The sequence below is a fragment of the Pelodiscus sinensis genome, chromosome 16 (genome assembly GCF_049634645.1).
Source record: "Pelodiscus sinensis isolate JC-2024 chromosome 16, ASM4963464v1, whole genome shotgun sequence".
Taxonomy (NCBI): Eukaryota; Metazoa; Chordata; order Testudines; family Trionychidae; genus Pelodiscus; species Pelodiscus sinensis.
Genome location: NC_134726.1, coordinates 30,698,947 through 30,725,061, shown reverse-complemented (window position 1 = coordinate 30,725,061; position 26,115 = coordinate 30,698,947). Strand labels below are relative to the sequence as shown.

The 26,115-nt window shown below is 44.8% G+C and overlaps 1 protein-coding gene across 3 annotated transcripts in view; it reads right to left on the bottom strand.

The window, feature by feature from the left end:
- FOXK1 (forkhead box K1) overlaps positions 1-26,115 on the bottom strand; it is a 79,951-nt gene that overhangs the window by 11,105 nt on the left and 42,731 nt on the right. For 2 of the 3 annotated variants that reach the window (XM_075899642.1, XM_075899644.1), the window contains exons 3-8: positions 13,118-13,274; positions 11,447-11,593; positions 9,519-9,712; positions 7,173-7,339; positions 6,261-6,539; positions 2,698-2,922 (exon numbers count right to left, since the gene is read on the bottom strand). In XM_075899642.1, coding sequence (XP_075755757.1) covers positions 2,698-2,922; positions 6,261-6,539; positions 7,173-7,339; positions 9,519-9,712; positions 11,447-11,593; positions 13,118-13,274 — 1,169 coding nt within the window. The remainder of the gene's footprint in view (positions 1-2,697; positions 2,923-6,260; positions 6,540-7,172; positions 7,340-9,518; positions 9,713-11,446; positions 11,594-13,117; positions 13,275-26,115) is intronic. The other variant, XM_075899643.1, reaches the window with a different exon arrangement.

The window sequence follows — 26,115 nt, the reverse complement described above, 5'->3', positions numbered from 1 at the left end:
AGCAAGACAAGAGAAAGGAGAGAAAATGGGCTTAAGGTAGGCCACATTTATTTGCTGAAGAGCTACTAACCCTACATGAAACAAAGACTGGAAGGAAGTGGAGAAGGGATAAACAAATGCATTGCCAAGGACATAAAAAGGGACTGAATTCTGCAGAGGTGATGCTGGAGAAATAGTCTGAAGTAAATGGGATGAAATTCAATAAGAACAAATGTAGAGTATTCCACTTAGGAAGGAACAAATCAGCTGCACACACAAAATGGAAAATGACTGCCTAGGAAAGGAACTAGGGGGTCATAGTGGATCAAATTAATTATCAGTCAACACTAACACGAGTTCTCCTCCCACCCCCTCAAAAAAAAACAACCAAAAACAAAACACCCCACACACATCACAACACATTCTGGGTTATTAGCAGGAATGCTGAATAGAGCAAAACATGAGAAGTAATTCTTTTGCTCTATTCCATACTGATTAGACCGCAACTGGAACATTGTGTCCAATTCTGGATATCACATTTCAGGGAAAATGTGGACAAACTGGAGAAAGCCCAGAGAAGAGCAACAAAAATATTCAAAGGTCTAGAAAGCATCTAGATATATTTTAGAAATGTCTGTCAGCCATAGAATCTATTTGCTCATGAACTCCTCCTAAACATTAAGAGCTAGTATGCAGTTTCCTATTATCCTAACTTAAGCAAGATCAGGGTTTGGTTGCATCATCAGAAGTGCTGGGAATGGGACTGTGTTCCATATCACGGAAAGTGAGCAGGCACAGAGAGGAGGGACACGATACTGAGTGGCCACTTGAGGGTAGTGAGCCCACAGGGGAGAGCTATATGCAGAGTGGCTACTGGGGGCAGCCACACTACCACCAGAGTGGCCAGGAGGACGGGGGCTCTGCCACCAGACCAAATAAGTAGCCCCCTGCCGCAAACCCTCCCCCTGTGAGTGGGGAGAGAGGCAAAAAGCCCCTGGTGACCAGGGAAGAGGGAAAGGCCTTGCTAGCCACGGGGGTAGGGGAAGGAGGAAAAAGACCTGGCAGATGGGACCCCCTGCCCTGAGCCCCTCCTTAGCCCCCAATCCTCACTCTCCCTCCATACGCACACCCACCACCTGCCTAGCTTCTCCCCAACACACATCCCCAAGGCCCTGCCCTGTTTCCTGCACCCCGCACACCACCAGTCCCCTGCCATGAAAGACCCAGGCAATACTGGGTAAGTCTTCTAGAGATCTGTGTGAGAAGATTAAAAAAACTGGGTTTGTTTAGTCCGGAGAAGAGAAGACTGAGCAACAGACATGGTAACAGTTTTCAAGTACAAAAAAAAAAGGTTGTTGCAAGGATGAGGCAGAAAAATTGTTCTTAACCTTTGAGGGCAGGACAGGAAGCAATGGACTTAAACTACTGCAAAGGCAGTTTGGGTGTACATTAGGAAAAACTTCCTGTCAGGATAGTTAAGCACTGGAATAAATTGCCTAAGGAGGTTGGAGATTTTAAGAGAGCAGGCTAGACAAGCAAAGGGATGGTCTAGTTAATATACTAGAAGACCTCTTAAAGACCCTTCCACACCTACAGCTCCCCGAGTCTAATGTTGTTAAGAGATGGCAGAGCTTTCCCTCTCGCAGACGTAAACGAGCAGATCTCATGGTGGAAGAATGGAGCAAGGATTTGGAGCACTAAGTGGGGGGAGAACTCATAGAATACTAAAACTGGCAGGGACCTTGAGAGATCATCAAAACCAGTCCCCTGCCCTCACAGTAGGACCAAGCACCATCCAGATCATCCCTGACAGGTGTCTGTCCAACCTGCTCTTAAATATCTCCAGTGATGGAGATTCCACAACCACCCTAGGCAATTTATTCCAGTGTTTAACCACCCTGACAGTTATGAAGTTTTTCCTAATGTCCAACTTAAACCTCCCTTGCTGCAATTTAAGGCCATTGCATCTTGTCCTATCAGAGGCCAAGGAGAACAATTTTTCTCCCTCCTCCTTGTAACACCCTTTTAAATACTTGAAAACCGCTATCGTGTCTCCTCTAAATCTTCTCTTTTTTAAACTAAACAAGCCCAAATCTTTCAGTCTTCCCTCATAACTCATGTTTTCTAGGCCCTTAAGTTTTGTTGCTCCTCTCTGGACCTTTTCCAGTTTCTCCACATCTTTCTTGAAATGTGGTGCCCAGAATGAACACAACACTGCAATTGAGGCCTAATCAGAGCACAGCAGAGTGGAAGAATGACTTCTTGTGCCTTGCTCACAACACTCCTGTTAATGAATCCCAGAATCATGTTTGCGCTTTTTTTTTTTTTTGCACAACTGCTGACTTGGATTTAGCTAGTGGTCCACTATTACCCCTAAATCCCTTTCTGCAGTACTTCTTGTTAGACAATCACTTCCCATTCTGTATGCGTGAAACTGATTGTTCCTTCCTAAGTGGAGTACTTTGCACTTGTCCTTATTAAACTTCATCCTATTTATCACAGTCCATTTCTCTAGTTTGTCTAGATCAACAGGTAGTTGGTGTTGTCCAATTCACTAGTGCGTTTGTTATTCAGTGGTGCAGAATGCTACATAGTACACATTTTGTACGCATATTACAAATTGGATGTATGGGAAAATGTATGGTATAATTGCAGGGTTTGCATGCATGCGAATCTACACCAGGTGACCGGGCACACAGCCCTAAAAGAAAGCCATACCGTAAGCACTGCCGGTGATGCTGTTGGTGGGGATGGCATGCTTCCCATTTTGTGTCACTGCCCGAACAGGTAGCTGATGTTGTCCAATGGTCACTGGAGTTGCCTGTTGAAGGATGGTAACAGTTTGCCCTGGGACACCTTGAGCCATCTGACTGGCAACTGTTTGGATGACTCGACTGGCAGTAGGTATTGTGGCAAACGCAATTGTTGGCTTCTCATCAATGCCTGTTTGGATATTAAATAGAAAGGCTAATCATTCACCATGAGCAGGCCTCCTTTTCAGTAATATGCTAGCAATCATACCCCAGGATTAGAAATATGAAAGTACCCAAACACACACAGCTCAAGTGTCCAGTAGCACCAAATTATCTGCCTTTGATGAACTCCACAGATCCCTCTCTCTCGCATGGAAATGGGAAGCTTCACTTCTCAGGTCCATGCAACTTAATGGACTTCAAAATAAGGAGGGGGTGAGGATGCCTGACTGCTATGGGCTGGATCCTGGGAAATGCGAAGAATCCAGAAATCTTTACATAGGGTCAAACTCGACAGGGGACACTTTCTACAGGCTGACTGGCACAATGGGATTAGCACTGAGAAGGCAGCGTTTCATTCATCTAGCTCATTAGAAGAACACTGCAATGCGGTCACAAAAAATGTCATTTGGGGGCGTAAAAAACGTTTTCCCTGTCATTCTTTTCCTTATCCACATGTTACTATTAAGAATGTTAAAATGCATTTAATGTGGTGTGTACCTGCTGAAATTTTCAGTGGGTACATGTTTACATGCAGGGAGGAGGAAGGAAAGTGGCTCTAACAAAGTTGGTACGTGCGGGGACCCCGCCTGCTTAAAAGCCAGCACTCTGTGAGCACCAGCTCTCATCTCCCCCGCACTGCTTCCTCTGATACAGTGTGTGTGTGGGAGGGGGGAGGGGGGGAATGCAGCTCTGTGGGATCCAGTATGTTCAGGGAGCTGGCTTAAAGTTATGGGCACGGGGCCTGCCGTGGACAAGGGCTGCTCCCTCAGAGCCTGGGAGCCAAGAGCCAGCAGCAGCCCCAGCCCCCCAGGGAACTAGGGAGCTAGCCTTAACCTGGATCCCGCTTTAGTCCGTTAACCAGTTAAACGTTAGGTTAACATAACATTTAACTGATTAACTGGGATTTTACATCCCTGGTTACTACTCTGGCATGGTAATTGCCTGTGAAAACTAGACTAAGAGTTCCCTGCCTGTACACTAACTACCCTGAGTCTCAGCTACCCAGCAGGGAAGGAACTGTGAAAATATCACACAGCCCCAGTGTTTGCGAAGTTAGGGACAGCTCGCCTTTATGCCTACACTTGGATGAGATCACAGAGGAAGCAGTCCCTGCCAATTTTCACTGGCCTTTGTGCACAACAACTTTCAACTAACTGTGGGGGACGGAGGAAGCAACCAGCAGAAAGGGAAACAGTCTGGACTGATGCTGCTGTTTCAGTGTGGCAGTGTTCACTCCTGCAGGTTAACTGATCAGCTCAACAGGCAAGGACAGCTATCAGGAAACTTCTTGCCTCAATGACCAATCCTGTCCCTTTGCTGCCCAGCCGGAGGCTGCAACTGAGATTTCTCCCTGCAGCTGACTCGACTCATTGCCTGTCCTCTCCAGCCAACACTGAAAGCAGGAGAAAAGGGGAGATGCCTGCCTAAGCAGGCAATAAGGGAAAGAAACTGATCTAGTAGGACAGGACTCTGACACTGCCTCTCATCTCAGCCTCTACCTTCTCTTCCTGACCTTAACATCAGAGAAATAAGGGAGGCACGGGAGAATAGAAGAGGAGAGTTCTGGTAGCACATCAGGCTGGAAGAGGGGCATGAAGAAGAGTGGAGGAGGAAGCAGCAGAGACAGGAGAGATAAGAGAGGGAGAAGGCAGATACAGTAAAACTCCAACTGTCCGACATCCAGTGGTCTGGCACCACCTGGAACCTGCAAGTGCTCCAGCCAGCCGGACAATTGGAGCTGCGCCGTGCAGCTTCCTCAAGACCGCTGCTGCCGCTGCTGAAACTGACGAGCTGTGGACCTGGGGAAGCGGTGTGAAGCAGAGCAGCTGGGGTGCTGCCGGCTCGGTCCTGCAGCGCTGCACCTCACCAGCACCTGGTTCACCCCACACCGCGCCGTTCCCCCCCCCCCCAGCCTCCCTCTCCCAAGACCCGTCACAGCCCCCCTGCCAGAGTTGGTCCTGATACTCCGGCATATCCGATAATCCGGCACCCTCTGGGTCCCAAAGGTGCCGAATTATCAGAAGTCTGCTGTAGTAGGAAAGGCAAAGGGGCAGGAAAGATGGCAAGATGTGACAAGGAAAAGGAGATGAGAGTCTGGAAGAGGGAAATGAAGAGTGTACTTAGAGAAGGCAGAGGCGGGGGGGGGGAGGGGGGAGAGAGGAGAAAAGGATCTAGGGATGGCAGAGAGTCAGACTCACTCTCCACTAAAAAGGAGCCTGATGCATGTTAAAAAATTAGGTCGACCTAGCTCCATCTGCCAGAGAATGCTGCAGCGAAGGCGAGAGAAGCACAGAAGAGATCTGTTCCAGAAACTTCAGGGGCGTTTGAAGGCAGTCAAAAGCAAGTTAACACCAAAGTAAATGCTGAGTGTCTGATTACTATAGGAGAGAATCTTTGTCTCTCCCTCTCTGCCTCATCCCAGCTTGTAAGCAAAATTTTTTTTAAACCACCCTTCTACATATAAATATTCAGTTAAACCTACTGTTCTTATTGTGCTTGTACAGTAATTGTACATTTGCACAATAATATCATGCAATTAGGAGAAAAGCTGCAGAAAAGGAGGTAATGCCCAAATGAAAGCAGACAGACTGAGAATGATCCTTTTATAGAACATTAGGTATTTTCAAGGTTTAGCTCACTTAAGTCCACTAAGGCCAAAGTTGCGGGTTTCGAAAGTTATAAACTGATCCTTATAATAACTGGCTTTTGCAGAGTCTTCTAATCACAAACACTATATGCACTTCTACAAAATTCATTTCCAGAGGCTTACACCGATCCTCCTTTGGGATATATTTTACATACCCTTAGAAGAGGACACAGAGAAGAGGACACAGAGTCCTGCTTACCATCAATGTCACTTTGAAACAAACCAATTCAGTCTTCTACGTGCGGGCTTTCAAAACAGAACAGCATATCTTGGGGTGGTGAGAATTTTGTTTTGGGGGTAGTGATGCATTTTGAAAATTTACCCAATTGATGATAACGGGCTTCAGTCCACATGCATAATGTAGGTGGACACCAGGACTAGAATAAATATTCACAACTATATGTTCAGCTTGGTTGCCAGAAAAATTCTAGCGAGATTTTTACTTACTAAAGGCCACACAGAGTTAAGTTCTCCTACCTACTGCTAGGCAGACCTAGCGGGAAAGCTCTTACCCAATTTGAATTGTATCTTATGACTGACCTCTTTTGTCAAGGGCTAAACACACAGGGAGTACTACAGGCATGCAGAAAACCCCCACAAGTCCAATAAGTGTGTGTTCAAATCTTCTTTTGTCAAGTAGGGAGGGAAATGAAACTGACTACCTCGATGATCAGCAGCCAAATCCAACACTGTTCCTGCTGCTTCGTGAACGCCGCCTGCTGGGCCCGGATTTGTCAGTATGTATCCATTAGCGGAGCTGGAGGAGGAGGTTACAACCCTGACCATTGTAACTGTAGGAGCTTGCTGCACTACATGGATTGCATGACCAGAAGGCTGCTGCGAAGTCACTATTGGCATGTAAGCTACCGGCTTTGCCATGAGAGTGGACTGCCGGGGGGGAACAGCCATGATCACCGGCTGGGCACTGACAGGTGATCCTGAAATGGAAGAGGCACGTATGTTAGTGCTAGAGACAAGAAGGCATCAATTCATGTATTTAGACAATTGTACATAATGCTGAGCAGCATTATAATATTTGGAAAAGATTTAAAGTTGTTCAGACAATGTTCAATCTTGTTTAGATTGCAAAGCCAGGCACGCGAACGTTGGAAATACATTTGGAGTGTAGATTTTTGAAGGCAATGTGTACACACACAGTGCAGTGTTATAAATGGGTTACAGAAAATCATGGGGCTCACACAGCCCTAACATCATCACCCCGCAGTTTCACTTTTCCCAGCATACAAGTGAAACTCTATCCCTGCTCAGTGCTTTTTAAATTATCGGGTCACAAGGAACTCTGGGTGCAGACAGCAGCCACAAGGAGCAACCGACCTAAATGGCTGAAGAGGAGAGAGGACAGATCCAAATCCACAGGTAACCTAACTCTCTCCACTATCTATCTTAGCCCATCACCATGAAGCGGAAGTTAATAAGACAGATGGTCAAAAGCCATGTAACCCTTTTCTACCCCCAATAGCTAAATATGGAGAGATGAGGCCTTTATTTGAAAATATTTAACACCCTCCCACTACAATGAAATCATCTTCTGCAAAGTAGGGATGACATACCAGGTGCACTTTGTGAATACCGATACTCTGGAACAGAGGCTAATTTTGACGCAAAATCATGGTCATGTGGAATGGGTGAACCCTCCCTGGATAGGCACTCGGGAGTCTGTAGGCCACTAGAGTGAGGGGACAGCAAGCCGGGATGAGTAGGAGACGCAGGGGCACTCCTGAAACACAAACCAGTGAAACAGACAAATGAGTATATGCTTGCCAAGAAGTCATAGCAGGGTACCAAAGGGATTTCCAAAATCATCTGCCTCAACAGAAGAGCGTCTCTTCTTCCACAACCTTAAGAAACCATTCTTGTGCTCTTTCTACCAACACAATCCCTCCAACGAAGCCTGTAGTATGCATCTCAAGCACCAATGCCACTCTTAAAAGGAAAAATCTGAATCTAAAATGGGCACATTCAAATGGATTTTAAGAAAAAGTTTTGGTTGGTTGGTTGGTTTTTGTTTTTACAATCCTGTTTTTGATGATCCCTTTGATCAATACATGCTAACATTTAAACAAAACACTTTATGAGAGTGTTTCTGTTCCTCTGTGAGCTGGGGTATGAAGCCAAGGCGCCTGTCCCACTATTTTGGTCTCGAGGGGCAACAGTGAAACTCCAATTACTGCCAATTCACAAAGTACACTGAAGAGAAATTTATTTCTGACTTATTTTAAGTTACAGGAATTGCAGGCGTCATTTGTAATTACAGCAGATGCAAAGTTTTCATGCAAATGTGATTTTCAAGCTGTAAGTGAGACAAAGATTGGGAATTCCCAAGAGTACAAGCAGCATTTAAATGAGTCACTGTTCATACACCCACGAGAACAGCTACAAGCCCCGAATTTCCCCTCTGACCAGGGAAAGTAACCAGCGACACTCTAGAGTGAGTCAAGTGAAAAGTTTAAGAGTACAAAGAACATGGAATCCTCAAGCGATTACCTCCACAACACTTCCAAACCAGTTAGCCAAACGGATAAAATGTTTTGAAATCACTTCCAGGACTAGCAGCCTAGCATAAAATATTTTAACAGAGGTTTGTGGATTTTTAATTCCTAAGTCTAATAAATGATTTCTAACATTACACTCACTAGGGAGAGATGTTTAGCTATAGAATCTCACTGAATAAGTTAACTAGATATAACTGAACAGTGAGCGATCTTGATTTTATCTGTATTCATTAAATTTCTACGCAGATATAATTGTATTATCTATAGGACTCACTCTTTCTTTAACATTCAGTAAACAATCTCTCTCTCACACACCCTAGTGTGTATGCCACCTTTTTATTATTATTTCCCCTTATTTTCACCAAATTTTGGACAAATTTGGTCCTTGCAAGGGCAAATTTCATTTAGTCCAATAGTACGTTCCTTCTACTCCACTGTTGACAATCAAGTCAAATGATGCCATCTTCTCTAAAAAGCCAGTTTAAACACTACAAATTAATCCTCTCAAATCCGGGACTCTCTGGTCCAGCAACATCCATGATCCAGCAGGACCACAGTTGTTGCCAGACCAGAGAGTCCCAGAGGTCAGGAGTGGCAGCAAGCCGGGAGAATTTAGGACTGGGAAGCTGCAGCAAGGTCAGCAGCAGCTGAGCCAGGCAGTGGCTGGGGAGCCCTGGCATCAGCGGAGGCTAGGTGTGGGGGGAACAGGGAGCCCCTGTCCTGGCCAGGGAACCCCTGACATTAGCCCGGCCAGCTGCAGAACCGCAGGCCAGGGAATCCTGGGGAACCCCCAGTGGTAGCAGGCCAGGGTGGCCCGGGAACTCCACCGAATCACCCAGCAACAGTGGGGAAGCATCAGCAGGGCCAGTGGCATCCAAGCGGGGCTGGCAGTGGCCAGGCGGCCCAGCAGGAGAACTCTGAGGAACTCTGCCGGCAGCAAGCAGGGCTGCAAGATGGGATCCCCAGGGAGAGGAGCTAGGGAATGGGGCAGCCAGCAGGGGAACACTGACCTCTCCTGATCCAGCAAACTCCCTGGTTTGGGACCACTCAGGTCCCGGATCAGGGAGGTCCACCCTGTAGAAGTGATTTCTCCTGTAACCTAATCCACATGTGGGCCCAACTCTTCTGAAATGAATGGCACAGTTTTGCAGACTAAGCCATTTATTTCTGTGATAATTGTTCTGTATCACTACAAAAGGACACCAGAACAGACATACTAATACAGTGATCTTTTTTTAACCCTAGCAATAATTCCAAAGCAGTTTCCAGAATGCAGTTCAAGGAATATCTTGGTCCTAATTACCCTTTCAGACTACCTAGAGAGAAAGACTTGTCCTGCTGTATTTCAGCCAATAAATTATTTGACAAATTTGGAACAAAAATAAAAAAGGGACCTGAACTTACCTGGAGGAGAGAGGCCCAAAAGGCGTTCGAAAACAGGACACGCCTCTCTGTCTCCGTTTTCGGAATGCCTGTTCAACTAGTTTGGCTTCTGAGGCAGGGTCGATTCGCCAAAAGGAACCTTTCCCAGGCTCCTCTTGGGAGCGTGGAACTTTGATAAAGTAACGATTTAAGGAGAGATTGTGCCGAATGGAGTTCTGCAGGAAGCAAAGAAATTAGTTTATTACTATGTGGTGTAAAAATGCCCAAAACAGATAAACTAGGTTTCACAGACCAGAAACCTAACATTCAACCCCTTTAGAATCTCTGTCACAAACAGTAATAAGCCACCCAACTACCAAGACTCACCAGAAGAATGGAAGATAAGAAGAAAATCTAAGTTACAAATACAAAATGTTCATTAAACTACAGAGGAAGAGAAGTTTGCTTGACACTGTACGGTTACCCGCCCCTTAGAAACAACTCCTAGAACGAGTGAGGACAGTAGCTCTTTCACTGCAAAAAATACAGGGAGTGGAGCTTTGGGAGTCGGGAGGAGAGGGGAGAGAGAAGAGATGTATATTTGTAAAACATTTAGTGCACACCTCAAATATGGCTTTTTGTTATCACGTGGAAAATTATGAGAGGTTGGGCTGCAATGTCTACCACTAAATTCATCACATATGCGAACATGAGCCACTAAAGACTGCAATAATCAAACACACTGCAATAATCAAAACAGGACAGTGATTTTTTAAAAAACTAGACTGTCTAGATGTTTGGAAGGTTTTTGATCCTCCCCCTCCGCAATGAGATCTCTTTTGGCCTGGGCTTTGATAACTTCTGTATTTTAGCAATGTTTAGTTCACCTTTTCCTTCCATGTTTCTACTATCTGATCTTAACTACATTTTTTATAGGCCAACAATTTAAAATGGGATTGTTCTTGTACCTGCTGCAACCATCACAATTCATTATTTACAGGCTCATTTGTTAGGAAACCCCAAATTTCCTTCAGAAAGACTGTAAGGCCTCCCGTATTGTGTGTGGTGACAAATCACAGAGGGTATGTCTAGATGACATGGCTCCGTCGACGGAGCCATGTAGATGAGTTTACTAGACATAGGAAAATGAAGCGGCGATATAAATAATCGCCGCTTCATTTACATCAAAATGGCCGCCGCGCTGTGCTGATCAGCTGTTTGGCGGCACAGTGGGGCAGTCAGGACGCTCCGCGGTCGACAACGAAAGCCTTTGTCGATCGCTCCATTACGCCTCGTGAAATTAGGGTGCCTGAGCTGAGGCCCAAAGTAGTGGATGGGCCTGTCCTCCCGCCCCCAATTCTTGTCCCACTAGCTGCTGGCGAGTGGCCAAGCAAAGGACTGCAGTTTGCCCCGGAGGGAGTGGCTAGACTAAGTGCTGCAATCCACCAGCACAGGGCTGGACTGAGGCCTGGCAGTTCTCCTAGAATGGAAACAATCACAGTTGAGCAGTCCCAAAGGGAGAAGTTTGTAGAGCATCCTTCTCCTAAATAACGGACTATAGTCAAGATTTTTCAGGGGTTAAGGAAGATGGAGAGAAATAGGCATGGGGCAAGAAGAGGAGGCTGATGAAGTGGCTGCTGGTAGCAAAGCAATGGAATGAAATGAAAATGGGATGGCAATCAAGTCAAAGATGTTTCTAGAGAGGCCAGCGTGGTGTGATAAGCGAGGTAAAGAATGGACATTAGGAAATCAGAGACCCACGAGAGCACGGGGAATGTTTCTGTAGCACAGACTTTACAAACACTGTCCAAAAAACAAAAAGCTGAAGAGATGTTATTAAAACTGAATTTTCTACATTGCCTGGAACAGCTTCCCACTACACCAGAGCCCTGATCCCTCACCAAATGTGTTTTCTTTTTGCATAAGCACTTTCATAGGAATTTCAAGATTTGTAGGTGTCAGGAACTCACCTGCCAGCCTTTGTCAGCAGTCCTGTAATATGGATAATGCTTGGTGATGTGGGCATAGATCCCACTTAGTGTTAATTGCCTGTCTTGGGCTGAAGATATTGCCTGCACAATTAATTGAGCATATGAATAGGGTGGTTTGGACTCATCCTAAAAAAAGAACACAACAGAAGAAGATTAAACTTCAAAGTAAGATTCTTATGCTTAAGACCTTTCCAAAGTCATGGTTCCTATGACTATGAAATTGACAAAAAATGATTTTAAAAAACAACAAATAGTCTGGTAGCACTTTATAGAATAACAAATGGTATCATGAGCTTTTGTGGGCACAGCCCACTTCTTCAGATGACCGGAGTTATGAGTAGGGGATATGAAAACTCGAAATTTCATTATTTCAGTTATTTAAATCTAAAATGTCATGGTGTTGAATAGTAAGGGCCCTGATCCCAAAAGGTGTAGCGGGAGAGTGATAGTTATTGTAGGAGACTGTGGTACTGCTACCCTTACTTTTGTGCTGCTGCTATTAGTGACAGCACTGTCTTCAGAGCTGGGCACCTGGCCAATAGCTGCCACTATCCAGCTCTGAAGGCAGCACAGATGTAAGCATAGCAATACTGTGACCCTTTTTGGGTCTGAATTTGAGAAGAGCTGGTCTCCCCTGTGAACTCTGTATAGTATAGGCACAAACAAACAGATTTCATGGTCCATGTGGTGTTTTTCATGGACATGAATTTAGTAAGGCCCTACTTATGCTGGAGTTTACATACAAAACTTTCTACCAAACAATATTTTGTGTTGTAAAAAAGGTTCCAAAGGTTTGTTTTTAAACTCTTCCAACCAGTTTTGATTTTAGGCACTAGCACCAAGCATGACTCGGTTCTCCTCTGCCCTCTCCAAGAGGAACCCCTCCTTTCTAGAATCTGAAGAAGAAATTCACTAGCAAGGCTTATTTTATTTCCAGTTCCTCACATTGCTCCATCAGTGCATCTCTATCAAAAACAGCTACTGTGGCTTAGGAGAGAATTCAATCTTCTATCCAGTATTATGCTCCCTCACTAGATTCTAAACCTGGCATTACCAAGAAAGAAACTATATCTTCAACTTGGATATAAGGTCACTTCATCAAGATTGAATTCCCTCCTTATGATTTATTTGTTTTAAAGCTAATCCTCTCTACACTGCTTTCCTCACCTCGTCTCTGAACTGCAGGCTGGTCCATTCTGCCTGAGTTAAACAGCAATCTCTTCAAGGAAGGGACCCTGTCTTCCACTCTTCCCCCCACCCCTTCACTGTATGTTAAAAAGTGTTGTGTACATCAGTGGAGCTGTTAATTAAAGGAGAAAAATGAAATGCCTTAGTATTAATACCCTTCCAATATGTAGGTTCTTAAGGGAACACCCACATGTAAGGCTTCATGGTCCATCAAAAAAGACAGACTCATGCAATTTGACCTTTTAAGTAAATCCAGAAAATAGATCTGGGCAGCTAACCTAGCAGAGATAGACACAAGCAAGTGACTGACACCAGCTTCCACAGTACTCTCAAGTATCACAAGAGAAATACATAGCACACGTGTACAAGGAGTCAATTATCTTTAGACTTGTTTAACTACACTGTACTGCCAGGCCTCAAAGCCTCCCCAAGCACTGTTGGGAAGATAATGTTTCTCTGAACCTTTGGACTGTCCCCGCCAGATGCATCTGCCTGCTGCTCTGATGCTGCTTTTGCTGCGTACTCTGCTGCCAGCTGTAGGTCCGACGTAATGTTCTGGACAAGGCGATATCCTGAGGATCCAGCACCACGTGGACTGGCTGGGCAGGAGTTGGGAACACTGGAGAGGGTGGAAAGAAGAGAGAGAGAGAGAGATCAATTTCCAGCTATTTATTAACAGCAACAAGCACATATACAACTCCTATTGTCCAAGGATTTCTAGATAATCGGCAAACAATTAAGAATCTACATCTGAGGAGTAGGTAGGTAGTGAACTTTATTTCTCTACATGGGTTAACCCAAAACTTAAGACGGGTTCAATGACATGCCATAATGATTAAATAAGTCAGCTGCAGAAGTTCTGACTCCACATCACCTACTACAGTCACTAGACAACACAATTTCAAAGCATGAAGCAGGATCACTTCCCTGTGTAGTCGCATGCAGGCTTCACTGAAAATGAAATATTTTATCAGAGTTTGGCTTTCTGGAGTAAATAAGTAATAAGTAATTAAAAGTTATTCTTCAGTCATAAACCTGGCAAATATTCTTCTCTGTCTAAGATACAGGTATTAATTGCTCAATTTCTCTACTTAAGAAAGGTTAATTACACTTTTTACAGTGTCACTGTTAAAACCATCATGACAGATGCATACACTGGAAGAGAGCTGTTCAACAACACGAAGATTAATGCCAAGTAGATAAAACCACAGCTGCCTCTAAGAGCCATCTGACTCCTTAACCTACCAGCATACAAATCAATGGGAGTCACAGCAGACACAGGCAGAGTTGCCTTCAGATCAGTGTTTTTGCAGACAGGTTAGAGGAAAGAAAAAAATAATAATAAAGAGTTCTAGGACTGCCACAAGATGGCACTTGAGGAACAGTTCTGAAATGGGGAGCTTGGAACAAGGCTACAAATAAACAAGAAAGATGGGTCTAACCTGCAATGCTCCTCAGACACACAAGTACACACACAGGATAAAAAAAATCATTAGCAGGACTAATCTGGAGATCACACATCTGTGATTTTTGGGAACAAGACTGCTTGAGGGGTGAGATGGGGAGTCCCAAACAGCATTCAGGTGTTGTCCCTTCTCATTCCAGGGCTGAGCAGCACAGTGAAATGAGCTCGTAGTCCAATCACTAGACTATCTACTTCTTTCCCATTAACGTACAGTCAGGATGAACAATAAGAACAGTATTTAAATATTTATATATGGGGATACCAAAAAAAATGTGTATTGCAACAGCATTAAAGCAGGATGGAAAAAGAGACTCATAGCACCCTGCTGTGGGCTTAGATAATGCTGTGACAAAGGATTCTATTCTCAGCAAAATGGCCACCACCAACAGCAAGTTTAAGTGCCCCATTTTAAAGAACAATTTCCAAATGTAGCTCTGAATGTAAACGGAGAACTACTGCTCCTCACTGCTGCTTCCTGAAAATGGCTATGTTGCTACACTCAGCACTAGGCTGGTTTATTTTAACAATGGGTTAGAGAAAGTCTTATTGGGGCAGAAAGATGCACATACACAATGGAGACACCCTGAACAGATTCACAGGATCTCAAAGATTTGTCAGTAAAAGATAACTCAAAGGTTACTTCTTCTGTCACATCCACTGTGTATCCTACTCTTAGCAGGAACATTATTATTCAGAATCTCAGGTGGAAATCTTTAGGAGCAATATGTTTTTGGTAAAGGGCCCATGGTTATGAAATTCCTGACCCCAGAGACCAGCATGAGTTCTTGTCCCACCTCTTTCTAAGTGGAATTTAAGATGCACACCTCTGCTCATGCATTCCCCCAATAAAGGATGCTACCAAATGGCCCTTGAATAGCTTCTTCCTGAAACGATCTATAGAAACATGACTTAATTGAGGGAGACAAGAAGGGCTCATTACCAGGCACCAGTGGGGCTTCTTTTCATTGTTGCAATTGGTAATGAGGACTGGTAATATGGGGTATGTCTACACTACCCCGCTAGTTCGAACTAGGAGGGTAATGTAGGCATACCGCACTTGCAAATGAAGCCCGGGATTTGAATTTCCCGGGCTTCATTTGCCTAAGCGGGGAGCCGCCATTTTTAAATCCCAGCTGTTTCGAACCCCGTGCAGCGCAGCTACACGGGGCTCGAACTAGGTAGTTCGGACTAGGTTCCTATTCCGAACTACCGTTACTCCTCGTGAAACGAGGTGTACCGGTAGTTCGGAATAGGCACCCTAGTCCGAACTACCTAGTTCGAGCCCCGTGTAGCCGCGCTGCACGGGGTTCGACCCAGCGGGGATTTAAAAATGGCAGCCCCCGCTTAGGCAAATGAAGCCCGGGAAATTCAAATCCCGGGCTTCATTTGCAAGTGCAGTATGCCTACATTACCCCGCTAGTTCGAACTAGCGGGGTAGTGTAGACATACCCATGCAGACTAGAAAGAGATTGAGAATTAAGAGTTGTGCTGATATTGCTAACCAGGTGTGATCACACTGTATCAGTATGCCACAAATGGCTAAAACCAGATCAGAGAAGAAGCAGAGATGTCAGAGCTTCTCGAATAAACCATACTTTTTAAAAATGGATGCATCTTTTTGTGCTTTGAATAAGATATGGTGAAGTTTCATAGCTTGTACGCTCGTGCCATTCTGACAGGTAACAGACTCCTGAAGATAAACATGGAAAACAAGCTCTCCAGCTTACTTTTGGGGAGTTTACATAGCTGGAAATCAAGAAGCTAAGAATTTCTTGTTCTCTCAGAGACACTTACAACCAAGGAAAGAGGAATTGCTATTGCAAAAAGGGTGGAAAGGAAAGAACAGGAGCGGGAGAGAAGTTTTGGATATGTCTATGCAGCGAAAAACAACCCTGCAGCAGTTGACCCAGGCTTTGAGATTCTCTGCCATTCCTCCTGCCCACCCTTGTTTAGACATACCCAGCATGAACAAGTGTCCTAAGGGTTAAGTCAAAATTAGAGTTCAGTGTAGTTTAAAGCAACACAAAGCACAATGCAGTGATCTATCGATTCCCTAGAGTTCCTGGAATTCTCCTCACTGCCCCCACAACAGCAACTGGTCAGGGGAAGCATGCAATTGCTCACACCCTTTTAAAGAAAGAATTTTTTTTCCAGAGGTAAACAAAGGCTATTTTCCAAACACACAGCTGTTCATATTACAAGATTAATGCAAAAAAACAAAGCCACATGGTCTAGGATAATACTGTGCAGGATATAAATATTTTGTTAAGCAAATACTAAATAGACACTGGATTTATTTTAATACTACTGTAATTTTTATTGGTAAAACTAGGCACGCTAATCTGGCTCAATTCTACACCAAACCATTGCTACGGAAGACAATTTGGAATACACCTCTTGGGGATTAGAGATGTGAACGGATAACTGGTTACCCGGAAGCTGCCAGCAACAGGCAAAGGGCTACTCCAGTAGAGCCAGCCCCCATCCCTGCTTGGGGGCCAACAGCAGAAGCCCCATGGGCTATGGGGCTGGAATGGAGAGATTAACCTAACATTTAACTGGTTAACTGATTAACTGGGATTTTATGTCCCTATTGGAAGGTAAAATAATCTTGTAGCTCTCATTTCAAGCCACTGTAGAAAGTGATATGTAAACTACATTCGTGCATCATTTAAACACCAGTGAAAAGTGGCATTTCTAACAATTTATGAAAGGAAGCAGATGGTATATCCAACTGAAACCACATGAAAGATTTAAGTTTTATCTGTTACGTAAACCCAAGCTGGAATTTGGCCAGAGTACCAGGTGTTAATGCCCCCCCCCACCCCCCGACATGGACCAGGAATGACTCTTTAATAAGTTCTTAAAATCTCTATTTTACATGATTATCTCATACTATACCTTCAGGAACAGTTTTTTTTATACCATGATGAGACACTGTTGTAGAATTATCAGACCACCACCTACAGAATCACCAACCCCACTTCATTGCAGCAAATATTTTATTCAAGTTCTACTAAACCCAATCTGATTTCACTTTAAGATCAGATGAAATGACAGAAAGTCACACTAATCCCTGTCAAGGCAGGAATATCTTTGAAGTATAGGATTCATTTCAGGCTGCAGTGATTGTAAAATCTCAAAGTCAAATTTACCTTCTTGGGATTCACTAAGAGTGTTATTTAAAATCATGTCTATAGAGCTCGACACATTTAAGGCTTGTAACATCCAATAAAATAAGCATCAGCTGTAGGGATATAAAATCCCATGTAATTGGTTAACCAATTAGAGGTGGGGCTGCTTCAGAGCATACTCCCTCTGCCCCCACTGCAGCATGGCTGGAGCAGCCCCTGCCTGTGATGCACCCAGGCCAGCAGCAGATAGGGACTGCTCCAGCTTCCCAGAGCAGTCCATGCTCATTGTGGGCACCATGGGGTTGGAGTAACCCACTGCTCACAGTGGAACCAGTAAGCCTCGCCCATTAAGAGTGATGCTTACCAGTTAAGCTTTCACATCTCTAGCTGTAGTATGCTTTTCTATAGTACTTTCCATCCATGGATACTAAAGAGCTGAGCAAATGTTATCGGTCATATATAAATAATACATAAATGTGCTTGGCACTTTAATATCCATGGTTGGAAAGTCTGTATCTGAGTTAAGCAACACAGCCCGCTCTGTGTAAGTTCCATTTTATGGACAGGGAAACTGAAGCATAGAAAAATATATGGGAAAGCTGACACATTCCTGATTCTCAAAGCTGGACAATGAGAGAACATAAGAAAGCTGTGCTGGTGCTTAATGACATTTCTTTCTATGAAGATACCTTCTGAAGTGTTAGCCCTGCAAGTATCTGAGCCATTGCCATTATCTCTGAAAAATCATGGAAGACGGGAGAGATTCCAGAAAAATGGAAAAGGACAAATATAGTGCCCATTTATAAGGGAAATGAGGACAGCTCAGAAGATTACAGACCAGTCAGCTTAACTTCTGTGCCAGAAAAGACAATAATTAAGAAATCTATTTGAAAAACATCTACATGATAACAAGGTGCTAAGTAACAGCATAGATTTGTCAAGAACAAATTATGTAGAACCAACCCGACAGCCTTCTGTGACGGGGAAACAAGCCTTGCGGACAATGGGGGAAGTGGTAGATGTGGTATATCTAGACTTTAGAAAGGCATCTGATACAATATTGCATAACCTTATTAAACTAGGACATACCTCCTACATGGAGCTATTATAAGGTGGGTGGATCACCGTCCCTAGAGAATACAGGTTGAACCTCTAAAATCCGGGAATCTCTGGTCCAGCAACATCCATGGTGCAGGAGGACCAGGAATATTGTTGGACCACAGAGCCTTGTCTGGCCAGGTTCAGAAGCACAGCCTTGGCTGGAGCCAGTGCAGTGGAGAGTGCAGCCTCAGCCGGGGCTGGAGTCAGCTGGGTGCACAGCCTGGGCCATGCCATGGGAGCAGGGAGAGGGCACAGCCCTGGCCAGGCCTGGCATGGTAGAGGACTGGAGACAGCAGCAGGCAGCAAGGAGTGCAGCCCTACCTGGCAGCAGAGCCTACAGCCGGATAGGGAGCCTTGACCTCCCCTCATTCGGCAAACTCCATTGTTCAGCACCACTCAGGTCCTGATAGTGCCAGGCAAGGGAAATCCGACCTATAGTTATCATTGGCTTGCAGTCATGCTAGAAGGACTTAATGAGTGGGGTCTGCAGGGATTATTCCGAGTCCGGTTCAGCTCAATGTCTTCATCAATGGCATAGAAAGTACACTTACAAAGTTTGAAGATGATTTCACAGTGGGAGGGGTTGCAAGAGCTCATGGCTCGCAAGCACAGTTAGCAAGATAGTCGTAAACGTGATGTTCTCTAGAGAGAGGATCATCTTGCAACCCACTGAGATAGAAGGCCACTCCTGCAGCTTACTCACTAGCCTAGGCTACCCATCGCTGATCTACGGTCATAGTGGACCACAAACTAAATATAAGTCAGTGTGTTTCACTGGTGCAAAAAAACAAACATCATTCTGGGCTATGTTAATGTTATATTATAGGAGTGTTGTAAGCAAGACAGGAGAAGTAATTTTTCCACTCTACTCTGTTTTTATTAGGCCTCAACTAAAGTACTAGGTCTAGTTCTGGGTGCCATATTTCAGGAAAGATGTGGATAAACTGGAGGTCCAGAGAAAAGCAACAAAAACGAATAAAGGTCAGAAAACATGATTTATGAGGGAAGATTGAAAGAATTGGGTTTGTTTAGTCTAGAAAAATTAAGACAGAGGGAACATAAAAGCTGTTAAGTATTGAAAAGGTTATTAAAAGGAAGAGGGAGAAAAGTTATTTTCCTTAATATCTGAAAACAGGACAAAAAGTAATGCACTTAAACTGCAGCAAGAAAGGTTTAGGTTGGACATTAGGAACTACTTTTCAACTGTCAAGGTGGTTAAGCACTGGAATAAATTGCCTAGGGAAGTTGTGGAATCTCCATCACTGGAAATATTTAAGAGCAAGTTAGACAAACATCTGTCAGGGATGGTCTAGATGGTGCTTGGTCCTACCATGAAGACACGGGACTGGACTTGATGACCTCTCGAGGTCCCTTCCAATTCTAGGACTCTATTTGAGCCAGGTACTCAGGGAATACAATACACGTTTGTCTTCCCTAGCAGCAGAACAAAATATCCTCTTGGGATCCTAAATGACTAGACTTGGCACATTCACTGCTAAAGGAGAGGGGGAAAAACGGTTTTGGAAAAAAAAAAAAAAGAACTGAACATGTGCGTATGTGCATTCATGTGTGCAGCCTTTGTGAAAGGAGTCTGACATTTCAGAAAATGAAATCCACAAAGTAGATATATCAAAGACAGCAACGGAGCAATCTTTCCCCATGCTACGCTGTCCATCTTCCTTGCTCCTGTCTCTCCAAAGGTAGGTCTACACGCAACACTACAGCAGCACCACTGCAGCTGCACCAGTGTAGAACTTCAGATAGGAGGGGATTTCCCCATCTGTGCAGGCACTCCAGCTCCCAGAGAGATGACAGCCAGACTGACCGAAGAAGTGTTCCATGCACCTAGTACTGTCTGTGCCAGGGGTTACATTGGTATAGTCATGTCTCAGGGGCATGGACTTTTCATATCCCGGAGACAAAGCTACTTCGATATAAGTTCTTTACATAGAACAGCTCTAGGCATTGCCTTCCCACAACTGCCTACATTGCCTAGCCACCCGGCAGCCCGGTTCCCCAGCGGCCAGGGAAGGCTGAGGCCACGCCTCATGGCAGTCCAGCTCCCATGTCGCCGGGGAAGGCTGGGGCCATGCAGTGCCCCAGCCCTCATCTAGGGTTGGGTGGGGCTTGGCTGAGGGATGGAGGAAAAGGTTGTGAAGGGGCATGGTCTCATAGAAGGGGGTTAGCTTTGGGCAGAAAAGGCGGGACTTCGGCTGCCTTCCCCAGCTGGGGCTTTGGCTGCTGCCCAGGTTGTCTACACTGCAGCTGGGCTATGAGTTGCAACTTGTATATACAAATCCACACTGGCTTTAATTTAGTGAGTTTGTGAAAAAACAATAGTGAGGACAAGGTGGAACTGGCTGCACAAATGGGTATGTACTGGTAGGGGGGAAGTGTGCTGCCTGAACTGCCACATCCTCATGACCATTTTTCACAAGCTGGCTAGACTAAGTTGGTGTGGTATGTCTACAGACTAGACATAATTTAAGAGCAGGTATGTTAAATTTAGATTAATGGGCTAATCAAATGGTTGATGCAATTTGCATCAACTATTCAATTAGTCGATAAAGCTCCTCCGCCTTTGAAGTCTAGCAACAGGGCTATTGCTACACTTCAAAGGCGAAAGCTCTGCGGGGAGCACAGGGCCAAGCAGTTCCCCACTGGCCCCGTGCTCCTGTGGCGTTTCAAAGTGGCAGTGCTGCATGGAGCTCGGGGTCAGCTGGGGACTTCATGCAGCGCTGCTGCTTTGAAACACCATGTGAAGCCCAGGGCTGCACATGGCATATCCAAGCAGCAGCATCTGGCCTCAGACTCCACGCAGTGCTGCAGCTTTGAAGCCCCTCACCTCTCCCCCCCCCCCCCCGCTGCCTCTTTTTGATAGAGGCAGCAAGGGGGGTGGGAGGGATCGACTAATCAACTAGTGTGTTGACTAGTATGTTCGCATCCCTACCTAAGAGGGCATCCGGTACAAATGGCAAATTCTCATTTATGGCCAACAGCCAAGCTTTCCCATTCTCCCTCTTCCCAAACCAAATACAACAGCTTGTTCTCTCGGGAATGCAACTTCATTTTCTCCAATTAAAAGTCCCAGACACAACAACGTTCCATTCTGTGAGCCGCCATGTGAGGCACCAAGAGATGTAGGAGCCTTTTCCACAAGCAATAAACAAGCACTGGGTCAAAGTACAGTGTTCTGGCTTGCAAAACAACTAAGAAGCAACAGTCTCTGTGCTACACCAGTCAGACAGAAGGAGCAAGGAATCCTCTGTCACTTCTCCCTCCCCAGCCTCACATAGCCTTACCATGAACACATAGCTCAAAGAAAGGCATGTTCTTGCATGCTGCATGTTTTAGACAAGGTTCAGAAATGTAATCATAAATGGTGAGGCTGCCAAACCAAGCTGGATTCTGAAGTGAAGGAGACCAGAGAACAGGTCTGCCTGGTTAAATATCTAAGAAAAACAAACCAACAAAACAAGTCAAACAGGGAAAGTTAAGCTACCCACAAAGACTCAATCTCTTAATACTCCCCCCCCTCCCCTGCTCCAGTGGCTCCCCTTCCAAAAAGGAAGTGAGATCTCTCTGCCTTTATTCAAGCACAGTTCAGGAGAGATAGAAGGAAGAGGAAGTGCCTGTTTTGCTAGTGACACATCTGCAGCTTCTTCTCTAGCAAATGGTATCCATCTGAAATAAACCATGCTCAGGAATTCCCAAGTCTGGTGAAGCTTGGCAATATGATTTGTGTGTGTCAGGTTATTTGGCTTACAGCTTGAACACCTGCTATTTTTAATCATCCTTCCCACCAATTCTGGGGAATCACTAAGTCACCACGCTGAGTATTCAGTTCCCACATGAATGATCAACACAACACAGGAAGTACCCATCACTGAGTGCTTCAACGACCAAAAATTGTTAGCAGTGCTGGAACAATGGAAAACATGGGAGATCCTGAAATACAGAGTAATGGGGTAAACAAAAGATACACTAACTAGAACAGGAATGACTGGATAACTGAACTTAGCATTACACCTTTGCTTTCTCCACCACACCACTTAGTGGACTAAAACATTAATTTAGATTAAATCCAATCATCATATATATAGTAGCCTAATGTCTGTGACTTTGTAACGCTGAAACACTGGCTGTTCCCTCTGAGCGGTGCTGTTACCTCCCACCGTGGCACTTGGCTGACTTCTGCGTCGCTCAGCCGGGCTGTCGCGCAGGAGCAAGTGGCGCAAGCGGCTGTTTGGGGTCCGCACTCCCCATTCAGCAGGAGCCGAAGGGGGGCAGGGAGGTGACGTACATGCCCAGGGGCAGGGCCTGGACAAGCGTGCATCCCCGACAAAGACAGAGGAGAGCGGAGAGAGAGTGAGAGGCAGAAGGGGGAGAAGAGAAACAAGAGATGGAGAGAGAGGCAGAAGGTAGAGGAGAGCTGAGGGGGGGAAAGGCAGTAGGTGGAGGAGGAGAGAGAGATGGAGTGAGAGACCGGAGGCTCAGGAGAGAAGACTGACATGGAGGAGAGACCTGAAAATCCTGTCTTATGGCAGGCTAATTGGCTAGTTAATTTAGATTAGATTGAAAGAGATCAACTGTAGGGCTGGTCTATATTCTGTCCAAGGCAGCGAGGGTCATCAAGCTTTTTTCACACATGCAATACAACATTGCACATAATACTATTTGCATTCCTACACCATATCACATTTGAAGAATCATACACAATTTCATCTAATACACACTTTTAGAAAATAGCCATTACGCAAATTTCAAACATAGGCGAGTGGGGGGGGTAGGAGGAGAGAACAGAGGCAGAGATGTTAAGTGATTTGTCTAAGGCCATGAGGGAAGTCAGTAGCTGGACCAAGATTAGAACTTAGTTCCTGAATTCTACACTCATCTTCATCCACTATTAGAGCACACCGTCTTCCAATAACACAGATCATTAGCACTGCAAAAATATAAACATTAGACTAGAATAAAAGTAGCTTTACTTTCAATACCACCTTAGTATACGCATAATACACTTCATTATAGCAAGTCAATTCATTCATGTGCCCCGCTTAACAAGCTATACCTGCAGGGGCGGCCCTAGACTAGCTGCCAGGACCTGGCACCCTAGGCGAACCATGCAATCGGCGCCCCCACCTCCAAACCTCTCAATGATATTGTGCCACCATTTGGCACCCCAGGCGACCGCCTAGTTCGCCTATATGGATGGGCTGATTATATTAACAATGAATACATTTTTAAAATCCTGCCTTTCATTACTTATGCTAGGGTGGCCAAACTTACTGACCCATACCACGTATGACAATGTTCAGAAATTCAAGAGCTGGTACACACCTGCTGGGGCTTGGGGTGTCAACATCAGACTTCATCTCTACACAGACAATCCAGTCTGAAGATCTGGTTATAGAACCCTGAAAATGTGTTGACGGTGGATAGGACTAACATATGGCATAACCAAGTCTTTTAATTCAGTCGATATTGTAGAATGCTCAGGAAATTCAAGGGGAGCAATAAGCTATGTGTTGTCAAAAGGTGTTTGTAATGGAGCACCAGAGCTGGAAAGCCATACATCAAAGGTAGTCCCGTAACTCCTGAGATTTATTGTGACAGGCCAAAGCCTGTCTGTGAAATACACCTAACAGCATGTAGTCTCATCTCACACACAAGTTATTCTGTGCCCTGAATCAACAGAAAAGGATTTTTTTCTGCCCAACTATGAGTGCCATGCTCCTGTGATCTTATGGATAAGCTGTTTTTATCAGCTTCCTATTAACAGAGACCTATCTGGTTTTATTTTCCACCTTGGCACCAGCAAGACAGAGCACGGCAGAGATTTTTAAAGGAATTCTAAACTGAAACAAGAGGAAACAACAACAATGTCTCTCTGACTCTTACAGCGCCTGCTGCCAGACAATACATTTTTACTTGAAGCCATACAACTTCAAAACACAGGACTCAACCACACTTACAGATGGTAGCTCCAGGACACAAAGTACCTCTGACTAAGCAAAGAGTGGAAAAATTTCCTCTAGTATCCGGAAAGGGTCTCACACCACCCAACTGCTAAGGCTGGAAGATTTAATTTTGTTTAAATAAAGCTCATTCCCTCTCTAAGTGGTGCACTTGTCAGAGAGAAAAACAAATATGTTTGAGGGGAAAAAGCCAGGCCTGCCCTGGAGAACCTGCAGAGAAGCAAGCTAAAATGTAAACAGAAAGGCAGCAAGAGAGAGATGGGGTCAGAAGGGCAGGGTGGGGACTGTTTGTTTTGAACCCTGCTAGTGTTTGTTCCTGCAGGTACTGTACCACTAACCCAGACAGAAAGTGTGGGAAGGATGGAGGAGAAGGGGAGCGGCAGGGGCTACTTTCCAAAAAGGAAACAAACCCGACCCAGGATCTACAAACTACAACAATTTTCCATCAGCCAATCAGGAAAGGGAAGGCCAAACACACACCAAATTTGGAAAGTAAATACTGGAATGGGGGAAGGGAGGGGAGCTGAGCTAATGAAAACCTCCTCCCAACACAGGGAGCCAATAAACAAGGTGGGTGAGGGCTTAAGCTGAGTTCTCTCCAGGCCTTAAAAACATATTCGTCAAAAGGGGACAAAGGCTTTGCTGCAGCTAAGAAAATTTTACAGCACGGTGACTCTACACAGGGAGGCTGCCACGCTGCAATTCATAGTCTGGAGTTCCTTAGCTCTATGAAGAACACTCACTTTTTTCTCAAGGAAAAAAATAAAACCGATTTCATTCACTTCCTGAAACATGACAGACAGGATACGAGGGTGGAGAGACTAGGGGGTGAGGAGCAGAGCTGGGATGTTTACAAACACGTCAGCTCCTCCCCTACAAAAGGAACACAAACCGAAAGGGGTTTGGGCAAATAAAACCTCAGAAGTCTTTTGAGGTTTTTGAAGACTGTCGGATTTGCTTTTGCTACGGCAAATGGATGCAAACATGAATTATCTTTGGTGAACGCTCTATTAGGAGCTGAGCAAAATTTAGTACTACTATTTCCACTCTCCTCCTTTGCAAAAAAAAAAAAAAAAATCTAGTGGAGTCAAGTATCAGTTGCAGACATATGCCAGAGTCAAAGGTGCACCCTCTGTTAGTAATGAAAGGCACACTGCGCTGCCTGACACACAAAATGACTGAATGGAAAACTAGGTACCATATGTTGGCAACAAAACTACCTTCCTCTTCCAACTCCCTACTGCAACTATATTCATTTGAGAGAGACTGACTATAAACTTAAAAAGATGGCTGAACTGACAATTTGAACCACACCCAGCTCCAGCCCCCTCCTTTTTGAGTATCTACACTAAAGGCAGTGCAACTTTGCAGAGACGAAAAAGGCTTACCCAACCAAGCAATGTGCTTCCAATCCCAGGCAAAGCCAAACACTGCCTTCATGATACCAAAGTCATTCCAATTTTAATATTCTATCTTCATTAGCACTAACAAGTAGGAAATCCACTGTACAGTTCCACATTTTACAAATTGGTGAATAAGAAAAAAAAACAACCAAGGCTATTACCTCAAATGCACTTTAGTTGTTTTGACAGCGGCAGTAAGGTTATTAAGAGGCAGGTAATTGACTGATTGTATAGTTGATAAGGAAAGGTGTTCTGTTTTGGCTTGTGCAGGTCCAGGAGCTATTCCCACTGAGGCTCTGCAGTTTAAATACAGTAGGAGCCAAGTGTGCAGGTAGCCCAGCTTCTATCACATTTAAACTGCAGAGCCACAATGTGGGGT